The sequence below is a fragment of the Lasiodiplodia theobromae genome, assembly GCF_012971845.1.
Source record: "Lasiodiplodia theobromae strain AM2As chromosome Unknown scaffold_3, whole genome shotgun sequence".
Lineage (NCBI taxonomy): Eukaryota > Fungi > Ascomycota > Dothideomycetes > Botryosphaeriales > Botryosphaeriaceae > Lasiodiplodia > Lasiodiplodia theobromae.
The window spans coordinates 1,238,236-1,257,179 of record NW_023336519.1 but is presented as its reverse complement, the minus strand read 5'-3'; the positions used below and the strand labels follow the sequence as shown (position 1 = coordinate 1,257,179).

The following is an 18,944-nucleotide window of genomic DNA, read 5'->3' as shown; positions in this document are numbered from 1 at the left end:
TCAAATGAAACTCGCGTCAACGAAAGAAATCTCCGATACGCTCGCTAAGTTCATGTTGTGGTACATGGAATGGGCCGGGTCATATCATCGGACCACCCGGTCATGAGGAAATACGCATGTGATGAAATAGTTGACATGATGATCTGAGGATTGTTGAGGAACGAGCAAAGGGTGTAAGCAGTGTACATGACGCACCCTTCATAAGCTCGTCTAGATCCGGGGAAATATAATCCAACCAATCGGCTGCTCCCCATTTTTCCCTGCGTCGACGATCCCTTGCTGAAGGTTGTCTGCCGTGACCTCCGTCCTCGTATTCTCTAGCTGCTACAGATGGTTATCAGAGCCGAAGGCTAGCGCGAAGAATAAAGGCAGGACGTGGAAACAGGCAGAAACCATGGGCACGCAGAGGAAATAATCCTCTGCAATCTTTGCGAGCAATGATATTCAATTTATAGGAAGTAGAGGTTATTGTCTAAACGTTAATGTATAATTATTCATTCCACATTTCCGTCCAAACAATTGCTTCAGCTACCCATAATGAGCTCGGACAAGCGCCTGATACGAAAATAAATCCAAACTAGCTTTCGGCTGCACTGCTCTTCTGCACCTTGTCGTCTTTAGAATTTCCCGCATCATGGACGAATTGCTTGACGTAAGAGTGGCCCGAGCCGTAGTCGATAGGGTGTACCGATACGCGCCAATCGGAGGCATAACCGACACAGAAGTGGAGGTTGTGCAGAAACGCGTATTAAGTGAGATATTGAGCCGGGTCTGTGCACGGCTCCAAAGTGCTTTTAACCTTTATTTAGCGGAACTCTGACCAGCACACTTTCTCCATAAGAAGCCGCAGGGCCTCCATACAGCCTGAATGGACTGTCAAAACTCATTTTGGGCTGACGTTGTTGAAGTGTTCACGGGAATCTACCCTCTTCGGTTAGGATGAGCGAGATATGTTCCCGACAGCCCACACTATAAGAGCAGCAGTGGTCCACGTTTATTGTACTGACATGATCTAATTTCTATAGTGCCGTCTATGTCAAGAATGCCATCTTCTTTCGAACAGATTGCTACCATAGCTATCGTAAACAACCCTTCCGGCAAACACTCTTTCTCTGGTTGCAGGTGGTGGTTGGACTTGATGCATTAGGCTGACCGCACCGTCCACAGAGCGCACGATGCGGAGCTTGCTCCGCGCTTCCCCCAAGCGGATCTTAATTGATCCGCATCATCACTTCGACCGTCCACTCGAACTGCCCCTCGTAGTAAGCGCGGAACCGCTAGTAGCAAACTGCCAAGAAAGTTCGATCGATATTGCAATCTATCCTCCCAACTCGCGCAAACAATGCCAAAATGACGATAGCCACGGCCTCGAGAAAAGGACGGCCAAACAAGAACGGGTCCCGCATCCATGTTTCTATTCCACGGTCCCAGAAAAAAAACAGTAAAAATGCGCCAAAAACAAAGCAAAGCCGTGCCAATCATGCATCCCTCACAGGATCGTAAGGAACTACATCATCTTTCAGTACTTATGAAGGCCGCACTGTAAAACGACGGGCGCAGAGGACGCATGGTTTCGAGGAATCCAAAAGCCGGAGACGTACCTGTCCGTCCGTCGGTGCCAGCTGGCGGCGCTTGTGACACGACGGGCGATACGGTGTTAAGAGTAGGGGACCCTTCCGGAGAATTCAGCAAATCGTCAGAGGAGTCTGCGTGGTCAGCGTTCAAGAGCCGGGCGGGTGGTGGTGGTGGTGTTGCGGGAGAAGGCGGCGGCGGCGGAGGGCAGTTACCTGGATGGCGTTTCCTGTTCATGCCGTACCGGAACGTGTTCCAAAGCATCCAGCGGATGACCCAGTTGTCGACGTTCTCGCCGTCCATGAAGCGGCCGAGCTGGTAGTAGGGCCGCGTGGTCGGGCTGGCCAGGCTGTAGATGCGGAGGACCTCGCGGTGCATGGCCGTCTCCATCATCTGGCTGGACGAAAAGGGCGGTTGCACCGTCACGTCGTCCCGGCATTGGGGCATGAGATTGTCGCGGTTTTGGCACAGCCGGGCGCGACCCTCCATGGCCTCGCGCTGGGTTGGGGGGGTTCGTCAGTACGCACACAGGTGGGCTGGGGGAGCTCTTCTCCTCCCGGGCTCACCTTGATGGCAATGTACACTTGCCGGTCTGCCGGATTGTCGTTGGATAGCCCCAGGCTCTGGAGGAAGTCGGCCTTGGATCTGCTCACCGCGAGCCGCATCATTGTTGCTAGTCAGGGGCCCGGTCCGGAGATCATGCACAGCGTCGGTCGCGAAGATGGCGAGCCGGAGAAGCGAGTTCGGGAAGGCAGCAGAGAGAATACGGTACTGAAATACCGGCAGCGGCCCAGATCAGGCCGAACAGCTGCACTGACCAGGCGAGGTGCGGGGAGTGGCGACAAGTCATCAGCCAGCGAAGACGTGAAAGCTTCTCAGTCCACGGCGGCGGAGAGGAGCCCATGCTGATCCTTGCTGTTATGAAACTAGAAGGCTTGAACAAGGTTCGGTACGATGGCGCACCCGCAGCGTGCTCTGGTGCCAGCGCGAATCCCTCCAGGCGGACCGGAAGCTCGCCCGTCGTATCCAGGGCCCTGTGTGCATCCCCACGCCGAGCAATCAGACATCAGGCAGCACTCGGATGGCGGAGCTCCACTCTGAGTATCCCGGATCAACCGTCAAATTCCGACGGCAATCTCGGGCCTAGCCATGGCGGTCTCATGCCCCGGGTGGCGCTGCCCGTGGGGGACTGTGCCCGAAGCAGCTGCTCGCAGTCGGAGTTACGAAGGACAAAGGACGACCGAGTGGGTTGATACCGCGTCATTGGCCCGGGGGCTGGCATGTGGCCGTAAGCGACCATATACTCGGCCGCCGTCAGCTATCATACTTCAAGGATCCGGAGCTCAGATCGACGGCAGAGGCGCCTGGACCCGCTGACGGGCGGTCCGTGGCCGCGTGAGCGTCTGGGACAAGGCAGCACAGGAGGGAGAACGGGGCAGAGCGGGGCCCAGCTCAAAGTGCCTCCACCAACAGCGACAGGGCAGCGTGTAAGCAGATCAAGGCAGAAGGGGGCGCATAGCGCCAAGCATCTAAGCATACATATCGTGCTCCTTTTCCCACCGATGCGGCCATCAGCTTTTGCAGCACTTTGGACGCAGTAACCGGAAAAGGCCTCTCTTGCGCGTGGTTTACAACTGCCGGCCCGCGGCCAAAGCAAGCCACCGTCCGGCTTGCAAGGGTACGGACCGGCACTTGACTTCCCATAGATCCACCCTTAAACCCGACAATCTGGAGCAGATCAGCGCATTATCACTAGTTAGAATTTTGCCACTTGGACGTCGACCTCCGTAAGGCCGTCGGAGCGGGCGTATTGGGAGCTGTGGTTCCGCTGCAGCAATCCCAGCCGCCCGGCCGACCAGCCGTCAAGCCGTCCACCGGACCGCGAAACAGGAAATTCAGTGCGGGTCAGCTCCAGGATGGGAGTGGGGAGCAAAGGATGTGAGCCGCTCACAGGGGGGCTGGCCGGACCAGTCCGGCGTAGGTGGTTGGCCAGGGTCAATGCACGGCGTCCTATTGCAAGGGAAAAAAAGAAAGCACTTGTAGGCAGCCGGCGGCAGTGGCTGGTGGTCGAGCCGCAAGCGCAGCCGCAGCCGATCCATTTTACTTCGCCGCTAAGCCGTTGCCATGCGTTTTGGTCGAGGGCATACACGGAGGCTATACTACCCACCAACATTGAAATGCACACGCCGGCTTACACACACGGCTCAGCGCCTCCGCACGAGGGGGACGTTAGCGCCAGTGATCGACGGTTACAATAAGAAAGGGCTGACGGGGGGTTCTCAGCCTTGCCGGTCCACGTACATATCTACTGTCGCCGTGCACCCTCACGCCTGATAGGGATCTCCGACTCCACAATAGTGGAATCGACCTTCCGTGCTCCCGGCCCCCGTCCGAGCCAAATTCACACCGGTTGCGGATCACCGTCAAGGGTCAGCTGCATGCACGCCGACGAACTGACGAATCTGGCAATTTGACCGCGTCCTGACCTCGCACTTGTTCCTGGCATCCGAGAAATGGAGAGTAAGAATTGAATTTGCTTCTGTTGTACTCGATTGTCTTGGTTCTTTACGCAGCAAATGACGTCTCGGCTGACTGGAGACAGAAAGAAAAAAATGACAAAGAAAAGGAAAAAATATCAACAGTAGAATCGGTTCCAGTAAGATGCGTTCTCATGTCCGGTATCTGCCTGCACGGCTCTCATTCAATTGCCCGTGCTCGCGTGGTTTCCATTCCGCCGTCGAAATTTAGTTGTCGTCCTTGGTGTTGCCAGTGACAAAATCCCCAGCCTTAACGAACGGAGTAGCCATATCTGACCACTCAAAGGGAGCGGCTTCCCTCTTCTCGTTCTTCTCGGTGTTGCCGGTAATCGCATCTCCAACAGACTCGAAAGGACGTTTCACATCGTCCCAGTCGATGGGAGAGCGCTTCTCGTTGGAGCTCTCATCCGTCTTGCCGGTCAGGAAATCTCCCACTTTTTGGAAAGGCTTGGCAACATCAGCCCAGTCGAAGGGCGAGCGCTCCTGGACGCGGCTGCCGGTGAGCTCGACGACGCCGGCCTTGGAGGTCTTGTGGGTGGGCAGCTCGGCCGGGGCGGCGTTGGCGGCAAGGACGAGGGCCGCGAGGGCAGTGGCGGAAGAAACACGCATAGTGACTGAAAGAGCGCGGATCGGCTGTAAGGAATGTCGGTTTGAAACAGGAATAATGCGGGGTAGAAAAGAAGGGTGTTGTAGCACGGGGAGAGGTAGGAGGTCGGCCTTATATAGGGCTTCGTGTTAGCCCGGCGCCTTGAGCTCATAACGGGGCCAAAATACGTGTCTCACTGGTGGCCCACGCTGTCTCAAGGCAATGGTAGCGTTGACCAGACGGTCTTCTGTGCGTTCGTGTGGTCAGGGGGGCTGCGCAACCGATCTGCGCCACCACCTTCTCGTTTCACCCCAAGTCTGTCTATTCTGCTCAGGGCCGCCCACAACTGATCGACGCGCACGGCGGCTGGGTCTCGCCGCGCCTTGCAATGACGTTGGAAGTTCCCGCCGCAAATTGGGGAGCCTCTCGTTTTGAAACACCACCAAGCCGGCTTGGCCGGCTGCTAATATATGCATCCCCAAGCCGCGCGCCTTCGGCCCGATCCAGCCGCCTCACACGCGTCCCGTCCCTCCCCGATCCCGTGACTCCAATGCGGCGGAGACTTTTGCTGGAGTCTGGCTTAACGGGGTAACTCGCCTCCCAACTCGCATCAGCACAAGTATAAGATCACCCTTATCTCCCACCATTGTTGCATGGCCATTGACGCCTGATGGTTCCAAAACGATGAGCAAAGGAGCACGCCACGGCCTCGACTTGGCGGATTTAGCCACGGACTTATGCCTGCACAGCCAGCTTTAGGCCCGCGACGGCACACATTCCAAAGACGGAGCACAAGGCCCACGAACAGCTTCCACAGGAAAATGTGCAAGTTTAACTTTGGTCGTCCCACAGCTGGCAATGCGACTGGACCAGCGGTCCATGTCTCGGAGCAGCTCCGACGGCGGATGGACGTCCGGCTCCTGCTGAGATTTTTCCACACATGTGTAGCCGACCCATTGGACGCCGCTGCATTGCATATCGGATGATGCGCTCGACCGGGGTATCGGGGCACCCCGCTCAGCATGTCGACATCTCTATTGGACGCGCTCCTTGCAGATTTCTCTCCGACGGAAATAGTACAACAACATAAGCGACTTTCACAGCTCACACAGATCCAGCAGATTCTTGCAAAGCTCCAATCAGCGCACTTCAACTCTCATCCGAGGTCATGCATTGATCGTCGTAGGGCTGCTCAGGCCGGGAATTTCTGCATACCGCTCGTGGTATCTGTGCCGTTTTCCGTCCCCCCCTGGCAAGACTGAGCACGTAGCTATTTCCCGTCGCATTCCTACATGATTGTGGTTTACCTGGTAATTCGGATTCGCTTTCGTGGCCTCTTCCGACATCGCGTTTTTCGAGGCTCGCGATAATCACGGCTCTTCGTCGAACATGGTAGGTGGTTACATGGGTATCTGTCCCGCATCCGATGCCCTTTCATATTCCTTATGCTGCGAAACAAATCATTACCCGATCTCTATTTTCAAATCCTTCTATGTGACAGCATCGCATATTCAAGAAAAGCCACATGCGAATTATCCGCACACCGCTCCACACATTTCAACGAGAAAGGAAATACATCCGGCCTTTGCTGTGTTACCATTGACTTTACCTCGACTGCATATGCAAGACTCCACCAAGCCCCCTCTCGGCTGTACAACTGACATCGTTCCACCACGACAACCTCGGCTTGACGAACGGAACCGGAAGCCGAAACGGCTAGTCGAGACAGCAGCCGGAAGCCTCGCCACCACGCGGGGTGCCATCGCTGCCCACATCAGTCCACCTTGGTTCCTTTGGTTGTTGTCGCATGGCCGCTATTGGTGCTTACAAACCCATCTAAACCAAGTGTGGCTGCTAGTGCCCAGCCCATTCGTCTTGCAATTTACATTGGACCATGTCAAATGCTGGTTCCCTAGTAAAGACAACCTTACGGAAGACACGGATAATAGTGAAAAAAAAAAAAAGACTGTTAATTCATGGGAGAGTAGATGTATATGTAGAACTTCACTTCAACAGTAATCGCAACAAACTGATTTGGATCGAAAATATAATTGCCGCGCTGTAGACTACTTGGCGCAATACTGCATCCTTCAGATTGCTGCGGCTTATACTGGTAAGCTGGTATGTGCACCGTGAGTCTAGAGCAGCACCGCAGCCACTCCACGTCATGTCGTGGCAAACGTGCCCTCACAGCAGCGAATGCTTTGTCACGTACAGCCCCCTCTCGCGGTCTATGGTTAGCGTGGATTTGTTTTTCGTCCATGCCATGGGTAGTTGAAGCTATCGTCCGGACGAAAATGTGGAATTAAAAATTCTACATACACGTCCGGACGATAGCTTCAATTACCCACATGTGTTATTTTTCTAAAAACGGGCTGAGGCATTACGCCTGAAGCCTTACTATCCTTCACGCTGGCCTTTAGCTGCGATGCCCCCCTCTGTACAATACTCGTAAAGAAGCATTTGCATAGTTCTTCCAATACCTGGCTGTCTGTCGTATTCGGTTGCAAACTTTGAGTACGTTGAATATTCCAACAACCCATGTAATCCAGCTAAACCACCCCCCTTCTTGCCTGCAATACAAGGATGACTATGTTTAAGCCTTCGGTGTGTCAAAAATCCACCATTCACGCTTAAACGGAGTATTTTCCGCTCGGTTCCAAGCATTCAGTGGCAGCCACGTCCACAAAGCAAGGGAAGGATGCATACCGCAAGATCAACCAGATCTACATATTCGTTAATATCTCGCAGCGGAACAGGTCCTTCTTTTGGTAATCATGAACGTATGCGGACGGCTAAAATGCAAGGAGACGCGACTGAAATCCCTCATCCCTGTGACAAGCCCAGTACACGTCGAGCGCTCCCTCTATTTTACATATGTGCTGTTTGACTTCGTCGCTCACGCTCATGGCCAGCTTCGTTCTCCCCCATTTTTCTTTTCTTTCTGTATGTTTCGGGCTTCTGTCGAGCTGTTGGGATACAGCCTCGCAGCAGGCCCTTGGAGCCCTTCGAACGGGCAGGTTTTCCAACTACGTCAGTAGAATGCAAAAGTGGAAGGTGGTCATTTAGCTGCTTCCTAAATAGTCTAGGATTGTTGCATGGATCTGCTGCAGGGCAAGCTGTCATTCCCTCGGCTAGATGGACACAGAATTAGCATTCGGAAAGCAGAGTGGTCCAAGGAGCGAATACGAGAGATCACGGAAAGAGTATTCATTCTATTTATGCTGGATAGTAAAACTTTGACATAAGAGGTATTGCGAAGGGTCAACACTGACTTCAAAAATATACTGAAAATATGGCACTCGAAGAATATCGGCAGTAAGACATAGGCAACTCCGAATAGCCCGTAACTCAGACCTTGCTGTGTGCCAGAGCAAAGTAGGTGAGCTCTCGTAAACCAAACGTGGTTTGATTACGATAACTCCAGAAGTCCTGAAAAGAAGAGGAAATGTTAAGCGTAAAGTTGTGAGTAGTAACAAACCTATGCATCCGAAAACCAATTCGATTCCAATCAAGAACCAAGAGAGTTTTCCTTGCTAGTCCATCCTTAGGTATCGTTCGAATGGTCCAAAACATCATTTCCGAGCTTCATGAAAATCAAATTTCCCATAGAGTCCGTTGGTGTATCTGGTCCACAAAGTCCTGCGTCGGCTGACCAATCTAAATGTGCACCGATGGCAGCCTCCTCGGCGCTGCTCAAGGGCATAGGGATACTGGACGATGCCACAGGACCTCTGAAGCCATGCTGCCCAATTACCTTGATATCCGCAAGCGGAGAGCAGATTTTGGCCATCAGATGTTGCGATAGCTTGTGAAGCTTAGATTCTCCTGTGGGAAGCTTCAGCAGGGCTTCCCATGGCAGGCTCAAATGGGCCACGGCTGGTTCTTGAGGCGGGCTGAAGCAATACATCTGCTCAATGCTATCCACGTCGTCCTTGGTTAGGGAATCGAGGTACTCGTAGTGGTTCTGGACGGAACTCAGGAGTTCCTTGGCGAGATGGTCCACATTAGCACAGAACTCCAGCACTGCCAGTGATTGGGTCGCCACAGCTAGATCCGGACGACATTGTATCCCCGGAAAGCCGTGTAGGAGTTTCTGCGTCGTCATGAACAGTATCTCCGTTGTAGCCATATATGACTGGTAACTGCCAATGCTGCGTTAATCAAGACACCTATGTTCAAGGAGTATGCCACTTTACTTACATGCACAGCCAACAGCGTTGAAAGATGCCGCCATCTGCATGAATGAGGCCAAGGATTCTTGCGCTGGTCGTCGATGCAGTAAACCCCTCCTCGACCGAATCAGAAAGGTTTCGGATAGTTTCGTCGGCTAATTTGGGATCGAAATTTGCGGTTGAGACGTATTCCTGGAGAATTTGGCGTTGAAGGAACATCATTGTCCCCAAGTGAAGACAGTGCATGAGATAAATACCGCGCCTGCAATTCCGATCGATCGTTTGCCCGGAAGTTGGAGCCAGCTGCATTGAAGGATCCAGCTGATCGTACCATCTGTGCAAATCTGCCTTGATACTTTCAATGGCATCCTTTGAGGACTCGGTGAACGAAAAAGGCGTCAGACCCATTCTCGTCTTTATGGTGGCGAGTCGCGTCATTTCCCTCTGAACACTGTCTGCGACCAAAGGGACAGATTCTGACGGGGTATCCCTAGACTGTGTTTGTTAGCGAAGGGAATGAATGTAGAAACAGGACATACTGCGATGAGGCTCTCCATCCAGTCATCGCGCAATGGGTAACCTAGAGTAACAACCAACCATCTGTCAAGAGTTAGCGGTCGTCTAGTCTGAAAAGGATTGAATCGCGTGCCCTTTACAACAAAATAGTGTTCGCCAAGCGTTCATGTAGCCATGCCACAACTGAAGGGAAACATGGGCTGGGGGATCTCCCTTGGGCATGTTCTGGCTTATCCCTAGACCAAGACCCATTTCTTTGCCAATCTGGTTAGCCTAAGAACTTAAGCTTCTGTTTGTTCCTAAATAACGTCGACAAGAAATTTGATATATCGTAGTGAGACGGAGAACGCATACCAACGTACGCCAATGCAACAGATGCCTTGGTAACAATGTTATACATGGCCAACAGGGCACAGGATTTCATCGCGCGCAAGGGATCGACTGCTATGGCGTCGTCCAAGTACTGCCTCGCGACATTGTAGAAGTGGTGGCCAGTGCCAGGGGCCGTGCTTCCTTGGAGATATTGAGCGGCCACAGCGGCCATGGCGCAGACCTCGCAAAGTGAGGTTTTGGCAATGGCAGTACCGGTATTGCTGAGCACTTCTTCCAGCACGGAATCAGCCTGCGTCTTGCTGAAGACGTGGAAGAGAAGACCGGTGCATTGAAGGAAAAGTTGCAAAGCTTCGCGGTTGGCCGGAGACCTAAGAAGGGCAAGCACGGAAGCTGAGAGACAGTGTTCATTTGATGGGTATAAATTATCGATAGAGATGGACTCCAACGGGTAGTAGGCAGGCTCCGAGGAAAAATGCAGAGGAGAGGTTGGTGCTGAGGCAGCTCGCGAGGGCGGGGGTTTCAAGGCTCCGGGCTCGAGGTCGAAGTCGTCGAGTATGAGCGAGGGGTCGTCGCTGGATCTGATGCGCTCTAGAATTTGTGCAACGTCGTTTGGCGGGGAGGTTTTCAGGGCCCAGAGGAGGTTGCCTGAAGCCCACACGCGGCTTTGGAGCTGGGCGTTGTTGCTCTTTAGGGCGGCGAGCCTGGTCTGTCCCTCGGGGACGTCGTAGAAGCAGGCAATCTTCTTGGATGCGCAAGAGCGGCAGGCAGGACGGGCGCCGTCGCACTGTGAATGCGGCGTTAACTGGCTAGAGGCTTGGCTAGACGGGTCCGGGGGAGGAAAGACCTTTTGTTTTCTTTTCTGGCAGGCCAGGCACGCCACGGCAAGGATGCCGTTCGGGCGTTTGCGCTTCTGGCCGCTGGCTGGGGCAGCGGGCGGGTCAAGGGTGGGCGGCGCAGTCGAATGCGGCAGTAGTTGGCGCGCCATCGCGGAGCGTGAGCATGTAGGCAGTCACATCGAGACTTGTAGCCACCAGATGGGTTCGGCGGCGGTAGTGGCGCGCTTGCTGGAGACGGAGCAGCACGGTGGAGGTGCCAAGACAGTGTGATGTTGTGCGTCAGTGGAGCGAATGGCAGCGCCGGCGCAAACGGCTCCGAGCAGAGTCTCCCGCCTTCCTCTACTGAGGCCGTCAACCAAAAGTCGCATCGCCCAGTCACCACGTCCTGCCACCGCCACTCGCCCCGTACCATACCAGAAGAGCTGTAGCGGCGGCACACGAGATGCTGCAGCTTCTGGTCCAGCCCGCTGCCTGCTTCGCCTTTCTGGATCCGGCATCGAGGCAGCCGCATGAGGTGCAACGAGAGGTTGTCCGGGCCGGGTCGTGGTTGCGGGCTCCGGGCCGTGCCTTCTGCGGCACGGGAGAGACAGGCCCCTCGGTGCACAATGGGTCAGGGGAGTGGCTCAAATATACCGTGCTGGTAGCACGGCTAACAGCCGCTGAGGCGCAAGTGACGACATGAGGCTCGCAAAAGACTCCGGGTCGAGGTCACTGGCGGTGTTTTGGCACTTCACCCACGGTGGACCCACGCCTTTAAGGGGCCCTCGCCCCAGTGCGCATCCCCGACGTGATTGACAGGGCCATCGTGTTGGCTGTGCCGGAGTGTAGTCCGTGGGTGGCTGTAGAGCGTCCGACTGGCTCTTTGCCTTAAACGCACCTCACCTCATAAGTCCACGCCGCTCCAGCTCCTCCAATCTCTTGCATGCCGCCCCTCCGCACCGCGTCTTCGCTCCTGGCATTTGCGACTGCTCTCAGCCTCGGCTTGCATCCAACTTCTTCTCATCCTGATGTCACCAACCCCATTAGCCAGCCGTTGCGCCGAGCCACCAGATTACTGAAGTACCAGCGAGTAGATTCATGCACATATCCTGTTCCGAAGCGAAGTCAGCTTGGCCTCCCGTCCATGCTAAGAATGAAGTGACTACTCACCGATACCAAAATTTTTGAGCACTTAATCTTCCTCCAAATTCTCGGATCGTGTTGGATGATTCTCTTCGTGCGGGAAATGAGCATTGTTCGCCCAGAATTTTATGCGCCTACTTCTTCGCTGGTCTTCTGTTGTCATCCGATCGTCACTCGCACGTGGACATGCAGTCTGGAAAATTCTCTCAAATGACACACCAGGTTTCAAGAAGCAGAATTACGTCCACATCCAGATACTGTGCGATCTTCCTCCTCGTCCTGGGCGACTTCCAATAGTGAGGTATGCTGCAAATGGCCGCGCTTGTCAATGCCTCTTGCCACGCCTGGACTCCATCAACGAACGGCCATCATCCGAGTAACGGACCGCGCTTCGGATGTCCTTCAAGTCCTAGAAACTTAACTAATTTTGCATCAGTCCTTAACCCCAGATTTTGGGCTCATATCCTTGACCAGAGCTGGAGTTCGGCTACAGCGAGCTAAGCCCGCCATCATTTACGTACCCAGTATCCTTGCATGATGACCCCTAATGAAGCAAATTCAAAAAAAAAAAAAAAACTCATTGCAGTCATTGAAGAAAACTGAACAACTGTGACTTAGTATATCCCCTACTAAATAAGAAATGATGGAGCTATTCGAATTCATTGTAACACCACACGTCATCGGTAAGCATACCTCTTGCGAGATGGAACTACCAAGAAAAATAATCAACTAGAAGACTGATGGCCCAATCCACCCAAATATTCTAAACCAACATCTAAAATAGCGCCAAACTACTTTGAACCGGTTGAAGATCTATGCAACGCTACACTTCACCATACACGAATGCAAGTAATTACTATTACACGACCCCCTAAGCCTCCTCGGTTTCCCCCCAAGGCTTGAGCTCCTCTCTCGCCTGGTTTCTGCTACTCGTTGCACCCGTTAAAACCGGCTATTCTCTTGAGGATCTCCAACCTCGAGCCGCACACTAACAACCTTCTCCTCGGCCATGGCACCTGTAAACTACCACCCCCTCAGTGTCTGTATTTTTCACCCATCTTGATCCAACACCATGGCTTATGTCCTGTATTTCCTTGTCAACACTGAATCATGCGCATCCACAATTTACGTGTGTGACTGGCATAGATGGCTACTTCTGAAAAAAAAAAAGGAAGAGTGAATATTTTTTATTAGAAGGGGCTCGTAGCAGTGAAGGGCGTTTTTGAAACCTCCAGGGTCGGGAGAAGAGCAAAAAAAAAAAAAAAAAGCCACGCGAGCGGAGAACGATGGTTCCCAATTTTCTGTAGATACGAGCAGCGTCGGTCGAAGACATGGGAATGACCGGGTGTGTACTTCAACAATAATAATCAAAGACGTATCCCACGATAAATGAGATAAACTTCCTTAGATCGTGGCACTTTCGCATCGATGAGACATCATACCCCATTGTGAATTGTTGAAGAAGATGTGTGAGTTCATAGACGGGTAATGGTTTAAGGGAAAGAAAAAGGAAACTTCCGAGCAAACCGTAGAGACCAGGGGGTATCCTCCATAATCTTATGTCCTCCTCGCTATAGTACGCACTCTGTATCCGATCCCTCCCCAGTCCGCGACAGGGACGTGCACGTTCCTATCTTCTTCCTTCAGAGGATGTCTGATACCACTGTTGCTCTCTTAAACAACAACACCCTTCCTTCCAATGCCACCGCCTCTCTTCATCGCCAGCAGAGTCATGGCAAGCGTGCCGATGCAAAAGACGGCCGTGATGATCATGAAGGCGGCGTCCGCGCTGTTTTTGACACAGCGATCGAGCGCCGAGTCGACCGAGTGGGAACCGCAGTCGCGCAAGTTTCCCTTGTTATCCTTCATGCAGCCGCCGTTGGTGAGCTCGTTCTTGCCCAGGTAGTACTTGTTTGAATCGCTCTTGGAGCTGCAAGAAACGTTTCGGAGCTTGACTGCGACGGCCTGTAAATGCGAATTAGCTGCTGTTGACTTTGCAGTCCTCTCATGTGTGCCGCAGTAGTGAAGCTTGTGGCTTGGTTGGGGAGGAAGGGCTTACAATGCCGCCCGCAAGGAGGAACAGCGCAGCCAGAGCGTCGGCGGCGACCATGACGAGACCAGCAAGCGGCTCAATGAAGACGGCGGCGATTCCCAGCAGGCCAACGAGCAAGCCGAAACCTCCTGTGAATGCCGCATAGTTGTTGGCCGCAACGGAGCCATAGACTTGGCTTTTGATTAAGGTGATGGAGAGGCCGAGGACAACTGCAGCACACAGGAGCTGAAACACTCTGGCGACCGCATTGATGATTTTAAGCGCCATCTTCAGGGAATGTTCTTCAATGGGGAAGCTCTGTTGAGGTACAACAGGACTTTATGTGGTCGAGAAGTGAAGCAACGGATGCGGATCGCCTCTGCGGTAATAGCGATGTAGCGGGAAAGGAGTTATCCAGGATGCGCTGGAGAGCTTGTCCGCTCAACAATTACACGTTGGGGTGTAGTCAGAGTAGATGGTTCGTGGGTTGAATGTTGTGTTCAGAGAGGCGCAGTGAGGAGAGGAGACCTGGTAGAGGGAGCAGCTGGGTTGGAAGCGGCTGGCGCAGAATGGAATTGAGAAGAGCAGCGGACACTTCAGGTGGCAGAAGGACGTCGCAAGACTATATGGGAGGACAAGCACTCCCAAACAGTTGGGAATGGATAAAATTGGCTTGAATCCTTCGCAGGCAATGCTTCAAATATCAGGCAACGGCGGCTCCTCAGTTACAGCACATGCAGGCATCCCGGCCGCAGACACCAGAACAGCCTTGCTCAACCGAAACGGCAGGCTTGCAGTGGATCAGTACCCAGCACACGGCTAGATCGGGCGGGTAATCGTGTGACGGCAAAGGCTGTGTGGCGGATTGTTGCCCCTGCATACAACCGCGCTGTTGCCTGTGCCACCGCATTCCAATGTATGAAAGTGATATCACTAGAGAGTGGTACAGGTCCAAGTGACATGAGCGGTTGTTACCGTTGCTGTTCAATTTAGCTGGAGTGTTAAGGTTGCTGTTGGTGTCTGGGGCGCAGCTTGCAGCTGCTGGGGGCCAAGCGAGAAGTTGTTGCCTGGATTTATACGAAGTGCCGCATCCATAGTCGGCATCCAATACTGGCTGTGCTTGCACTGCCCTATTTTTGGGGCATCCCCCTCAAAGCTTGTTTTTGAATCTTCCGTGCCGCATTCCCGCCCGGTGGTGAGAATTCAAATTCGACGCACCTTAATTCTCGCACAGCCTTACAGTGTGCTTCAAGAAGCGATCCAGAAGCCAGACACTGCGCCGCGCTGCGAAGCTGCATAGGCTCTCAACTTGGATGAAGATGATCAGGTTTCTTTGTGGGTATAATCGCTGCTATTTGTTGGACAAAGCGACATGCCCACCCCTTGCATGGCTGCATCGAGGGATGATCTTCGGCTAGAGGAACAAGTCGCAAAGCCTGGCCACAAACGTTTGGCCAATCCGCTGTAGTATACGCGCTGAACTGCCGGCTCTGGCTGAGCCACATTCCACGGCGTGAATGAATGATGTGATGTTTGGTTAGGCAGACACCTGACTCACAATTGGAAGTCACCACATCAGTCAGCCAATCGACGCTTACCTCTTTCCGGAGTCAAAACTGAACGGGACGGGATACCATTGACCCAAAGAGGACTCATGCACGTGGATGCGCCATGTGATCAACACGTGGATAGGCGAGCCAGAAATGGGCAACAGTAGATATCTTGCTGCAGCCACACGGAACATCCGCCTTGCCAAGTTCCACAGCCGCCGCATAGGATACGAGGGTAGATACTGATCAACAGAAGGGCTGGTGTTGGTGAAGGCAAGCACCAAGCTTGTTTATCAAAGACTCGCCAAGCTTTTGTGGTGGAGTCAAAATAAAAGCAAGGTGATATTAGCGCGCATACAAGTCATTGGCCAACCGCGTAAAGCTGTTGCTACAGCCGTCCTGGTAGCACGCCCTCGGGTGCCGTGTCAGCGTGCAGACGGACGATGCCAGATGGAAGCTGTGCGTCATGCCTTGCTTCCATGCATGCAGCTCTCTGGCTAGCGCACACGGCTTTAGTCATGGCCGTGTGGAGCATCAGCTGGAGTGGGATAGCAGCGGCTCAGTACTTCGACCCGGAGAACAGCCTCTAGTTGCCTAGCGTGCCGTCCACGGCGCCGTCAGCAGGCGTATCAAACGCCTTGTCGCTATCACGAGTGCGGGCAGAAACTGCATGTCGATGGCGGATTGGCGCCCGGGCAGCTGATTGGCGGACAGTCGGGTACTGCACAGGGAAGTCCTTGCGGAGTGCGGAATCTGCAAAACGGTCAAGCCGCAGAGGGTGTTCGAGTCGTCGAGGCTCGGCGCAGGGCGGCATGGTCAGGCGGAGAGCAGTGGTGTTACATGCCTGGGCGGGGGGAGCGCGCCGTTGGCTGTGGCAGGCGGCGGCTTCAGCTGGAGCTCGCTTACTGCTGTTAGGGCAGACGGCGCTGCCCGGGACTGCCGGATCTGGATGATCAAAACGACGGCGGCACAATGGAACAGTCGAAAACTCCCTCAGCGCTCAGCCTTACCGCGATCGCCGAAGACGGAGAAGCGCCGCACCGCGCTGCGGCCGTGGTGGGCTCCGGGAGCCATGCCAGGGCCAGACCAGCTTCTTCGCTTCGTCCTCGCCTGCCGCCTCGTCGAGCACATGCCAGAGCGCCCATGCTGCTGATGCACCCTATCTGCGCCCGGGAGACGCCTTCTGACGCCGTCCCACCGCAAGACCAGCGCCGTTGACCGCCTCGTGCGCGCGCCCGCCGGCTGGAACATCGCCCAGCCTGCCCCTCGAGATCTTCACACCAAACTCCACGCGATCTTCGCACCACGCCCCAGCCCGATCCTCCTCCCCAAGCTGCCCGCGCTCCCGCCGTCCTCGTCGCCATCGCACCGCCCGGCTGTCCGCTGATGTCACCCGGCATCCAGCTTCACGCCGCCGACCACTCCACGCACAATGGCGGCCACCCATCCGCGGGCCCCGTCGCCGCCCGAGCACATCCACGACCCGTACCGCAACAACTACCGCTACATTCACATGCCCGACACCTCGTGGATCCGCCATCGCGACCCCCCCGAGTTCGACGACGCATTGCTGCAGAGCCTCGAGCAGAAACGCCAGGAGCTCGACGCCAAGGTCGCCCGCTACATTGCGAAGAAACAGGGGCAATTCAACGACTATGTCGCCGAGAAGAACCGCCGCTATGACCTGCGCGCCGACGAACGCCAGAAGCGCCGCGCTGCCCAGCAGGAGCGCGACCACGAGCAGGCAATGGCCGACGACCACGCCCCGGCGCCCCATATCATGGACGACGACAATGAGGCGAAGTGGTTCACAAAGCAGCGCGAGGAAGACGCGCGCAAAAGGGCCGAGGCAGTGTCGGAAGAGGTTGCGACCTCCGGGGCTAGGCATTCCGACTCCGCCGCCGTTCAACCGGATTCTTTGGGCAGCGTCCGTGAAAGAGATTCGGAAATCCTTCAGCTGCTACCCGGTTTTCTGCCCTTGCTCGAGGACCAGGAGCAGCTGAGCAGCTCCGCCCCTGCTGCGAACGGAGGAAGTAGCAGGCCTTCCAGGGATCCTCGCGCTGAGCTTGTGCGCTCCTCCACCATGCCGCCCGTCCTCAAGCACAGCCCGGCTCCGCGCCGTTCCTCGCTCAAGCAGTCCAATGGAGATCGTCCTGGAAGCGCGCGTAAGGCCGTCCGTCTGAGCCTGGGGCCTAGAATCGTAACGCCGACCCAATCGCCGCCGGATGATCGACCTTTGAGCTCCATTGAGACCTCCGCCGAATCATCGCTCTCCGAAGAGACGCTTCGATCAATTCAAAGAGAGATTGAGGAGGCAGAGCGGTGGAAGTCAGAACCGGAGAAAGTCTATACCGAAGAGATTCCTACTGAAGACTTGATGTCAGCATCGTCTGACCACGACCGCAACTATGCTGTGGAAAATACCGCCCGCAATCCGGTCGATACACCGGCATCGGTGTCCCCCGACAAAGGGAAAGCAAAAGCTCAAGCCGCCATCAGTGACGGTGTCAATGAGAGTGCGGGCCTGGAGAAGCAGCAGTCTCCTCCCCAGAGTAAGCCAAACTACGCGGAAAGTCCGATCAATTTCAACAAGGAAGAAATTCCTCAACGTCCAACTGCCAGCCTGGGAAGGAGATCGTCACTCACCGAAGAAGCCAAGTCAGCGCCAAAGGAGCCGAAGAAGAAAAAGAAGAAGAAGGTCAAGACACAACCGGCCACTGGCTTGCCGACATACACGCCTGTGCGAGCAACCACGACGACAGCCCTTTCCTCGACCGCACCTGAGATCAGCGCTTCCTCCGCCCGTAGCATTGCGCCCGCATATCAGTCCTCTCCCCCAAATACGTCTACCTCTCTTTTGTCAAGTAGTTTTGTCGACGCCAACAACACCGGTATCTTCTATCCGACCCGCGAAAGGCCACCTCCGAGTTCTTTGAGGCCCAACGAAGCGTCCCTTAGCGCTGTTGATGTACCGCTTCCGGTTGGAGGATTCAGCAGCGACAGCGCATCCAACAGCTATGGAAGCGTGCTTCGAGGTACCAGTCTGGGCGAATCGTATATGGCGCTAAACTTCGCGAGACGGATGGCGGAGAGGGAAAAAGCACAGAGTGAGAAGGGGGGCAAAAAGAAGAAAAGCAAGTCCAGCTCAGTACCTCCAGAGCAGCCGCTCAGAGAAGAGGACGAAGAGGATGCCGACTCGGAGACGGAAAGGCTGGTCAGGCAACGAGAAGAGAAATATAGGAGAGACAGGGAACTGGATGACGATGAGTTTGCCGGAGAGTTGGATCTTTGAACTATTTTGGAAAATTTTCTTTGATGTAGCATGTCGGAAGTCGAAGGGGAAAGGCTTGGGGTTGGGAATTTCTTTGGGGGATCTTTCGAGGGAAAAACATATGCCATATATCGGAGACTTAATGTGAGCCTAGGAAGGAAGAAGCGATGATTACCAAGGCAGGCTGCATAACATATCATGCAGGTGTCCGACAGAGTTCACACCGGTTGGTCGGGACAGTTGTATAATTCTCTTTGAAGTTCCACATGTTTCTCTTGTACCAGACGAGGAGGATAGGCAACAGCAAAAAAAAAAAAAAAAAAGAGGGGAGTTAAGGCAGCAGACGGACAAAATCCAAAAGAAGGAAATAGCACGATGAGATGAGGTAAGAAAGAGGAGGGGCAAAAGGGAAAG

The 18,944-nt window shown here is 54.3% G+C and overlaps 5 protein-coding genes across 5 annotated transcripts; 1 reads left to right on the top strand and 4 right to left on the bottom strand.

The window, feature by feature from the left end:
- Positions 1-1,512: 1,512 nt before the first annotated feature.
- On the bottom strand, positions 1,513-2,240 carry LTHEOB_1344 (Sigma-70 region 2; the record flags this gene model as incomplete). The annotated part of the gene is made up of 2 exons (XM_035510035.1): positions 1,513-2,070; positions 2,139-2,240. The coding sequence occupies 2 exons, from the start codon at positions 2,238-2,240 to the stop codon at positions 1,513-1,515; spliced, it is 660 nt and encodes a 219-aa protein (XP_035367691.1).
- Positions 2,241-4,316: 2,076 nt separating this feature from the next.
- On the bottom strand, positions 4,317-4,718 carry LTHEOB_1343 (Isoform cra a protein; the record flags this gene model as incomplete). The annotated part of the gene is made up of 1 exon (XM_035510034.1): positions 4,317-4,718. The coding sequence occupies one exon, from the start codon at positions 4,716-4,718 to the stop codon at positions 4,317-4,319; it is 402 nt and encodes a 133-aa protein (XP_035367690.1).
- A 3,524-nt stretch (positions 4,719-8,242) lies between these two features.
- LTHEOB_1342 (Hmg box protein) lies at positions 8,243-11,066 on the bottom strand (the record flags this gene model as incomplete). Its single annotated transcript, XM_035510033.1, has 5 exons — positions 8,243-8,840; positions 8,899-9,365; positions 9,410-9,470; positions 9,749-10,503; positions 10,965-11,066. 5 exons carry the CDS (start codon positions 11,064-11,066, stop codon positions 8,243-8,245), a joined length of 1,983 nt encoding a protein of 660 aa, XP_035367689.1.
- Positions 11,067-13,351: 2,285 nt separating this feature from the next.
- Positions 13,352-13,997, bottom strand: LTHEOB_1341 (Non-classical export protein; the record flags this gene model as incomplete). Its single annotated transcript, XM_035510032.1, has 2 exons — positions 13,352-13,642; positions 13,737-13,997. 2 exons carry the CDS (start codon positions 13,995-13,997, stop codon positions 13,352-13,354), a joined length of 552 nt encoding a protein of 183 aa, XP_035367688.1.
- Positions 13,998-16,691: 2,694 nt separating this feature from the next.
- Positions 16,692-18,551, top strand: LTHEOB_1340 (uncharacterized protein; the record flags this gene model as incomplete). Its single annotated transcript, XM_035510031.1, has 1 exon — positions 16,692-18,551. The coding sequence occupies one exon, from the start codon at positions 16,692-16,694 to the stop codon at positions 18,549-18,551; it is 1,860 nt and encodes a 619-aa protein (XP_035367687.1).
- Positions 18,552-18,944: the final 393 nt, after the last annotated feature.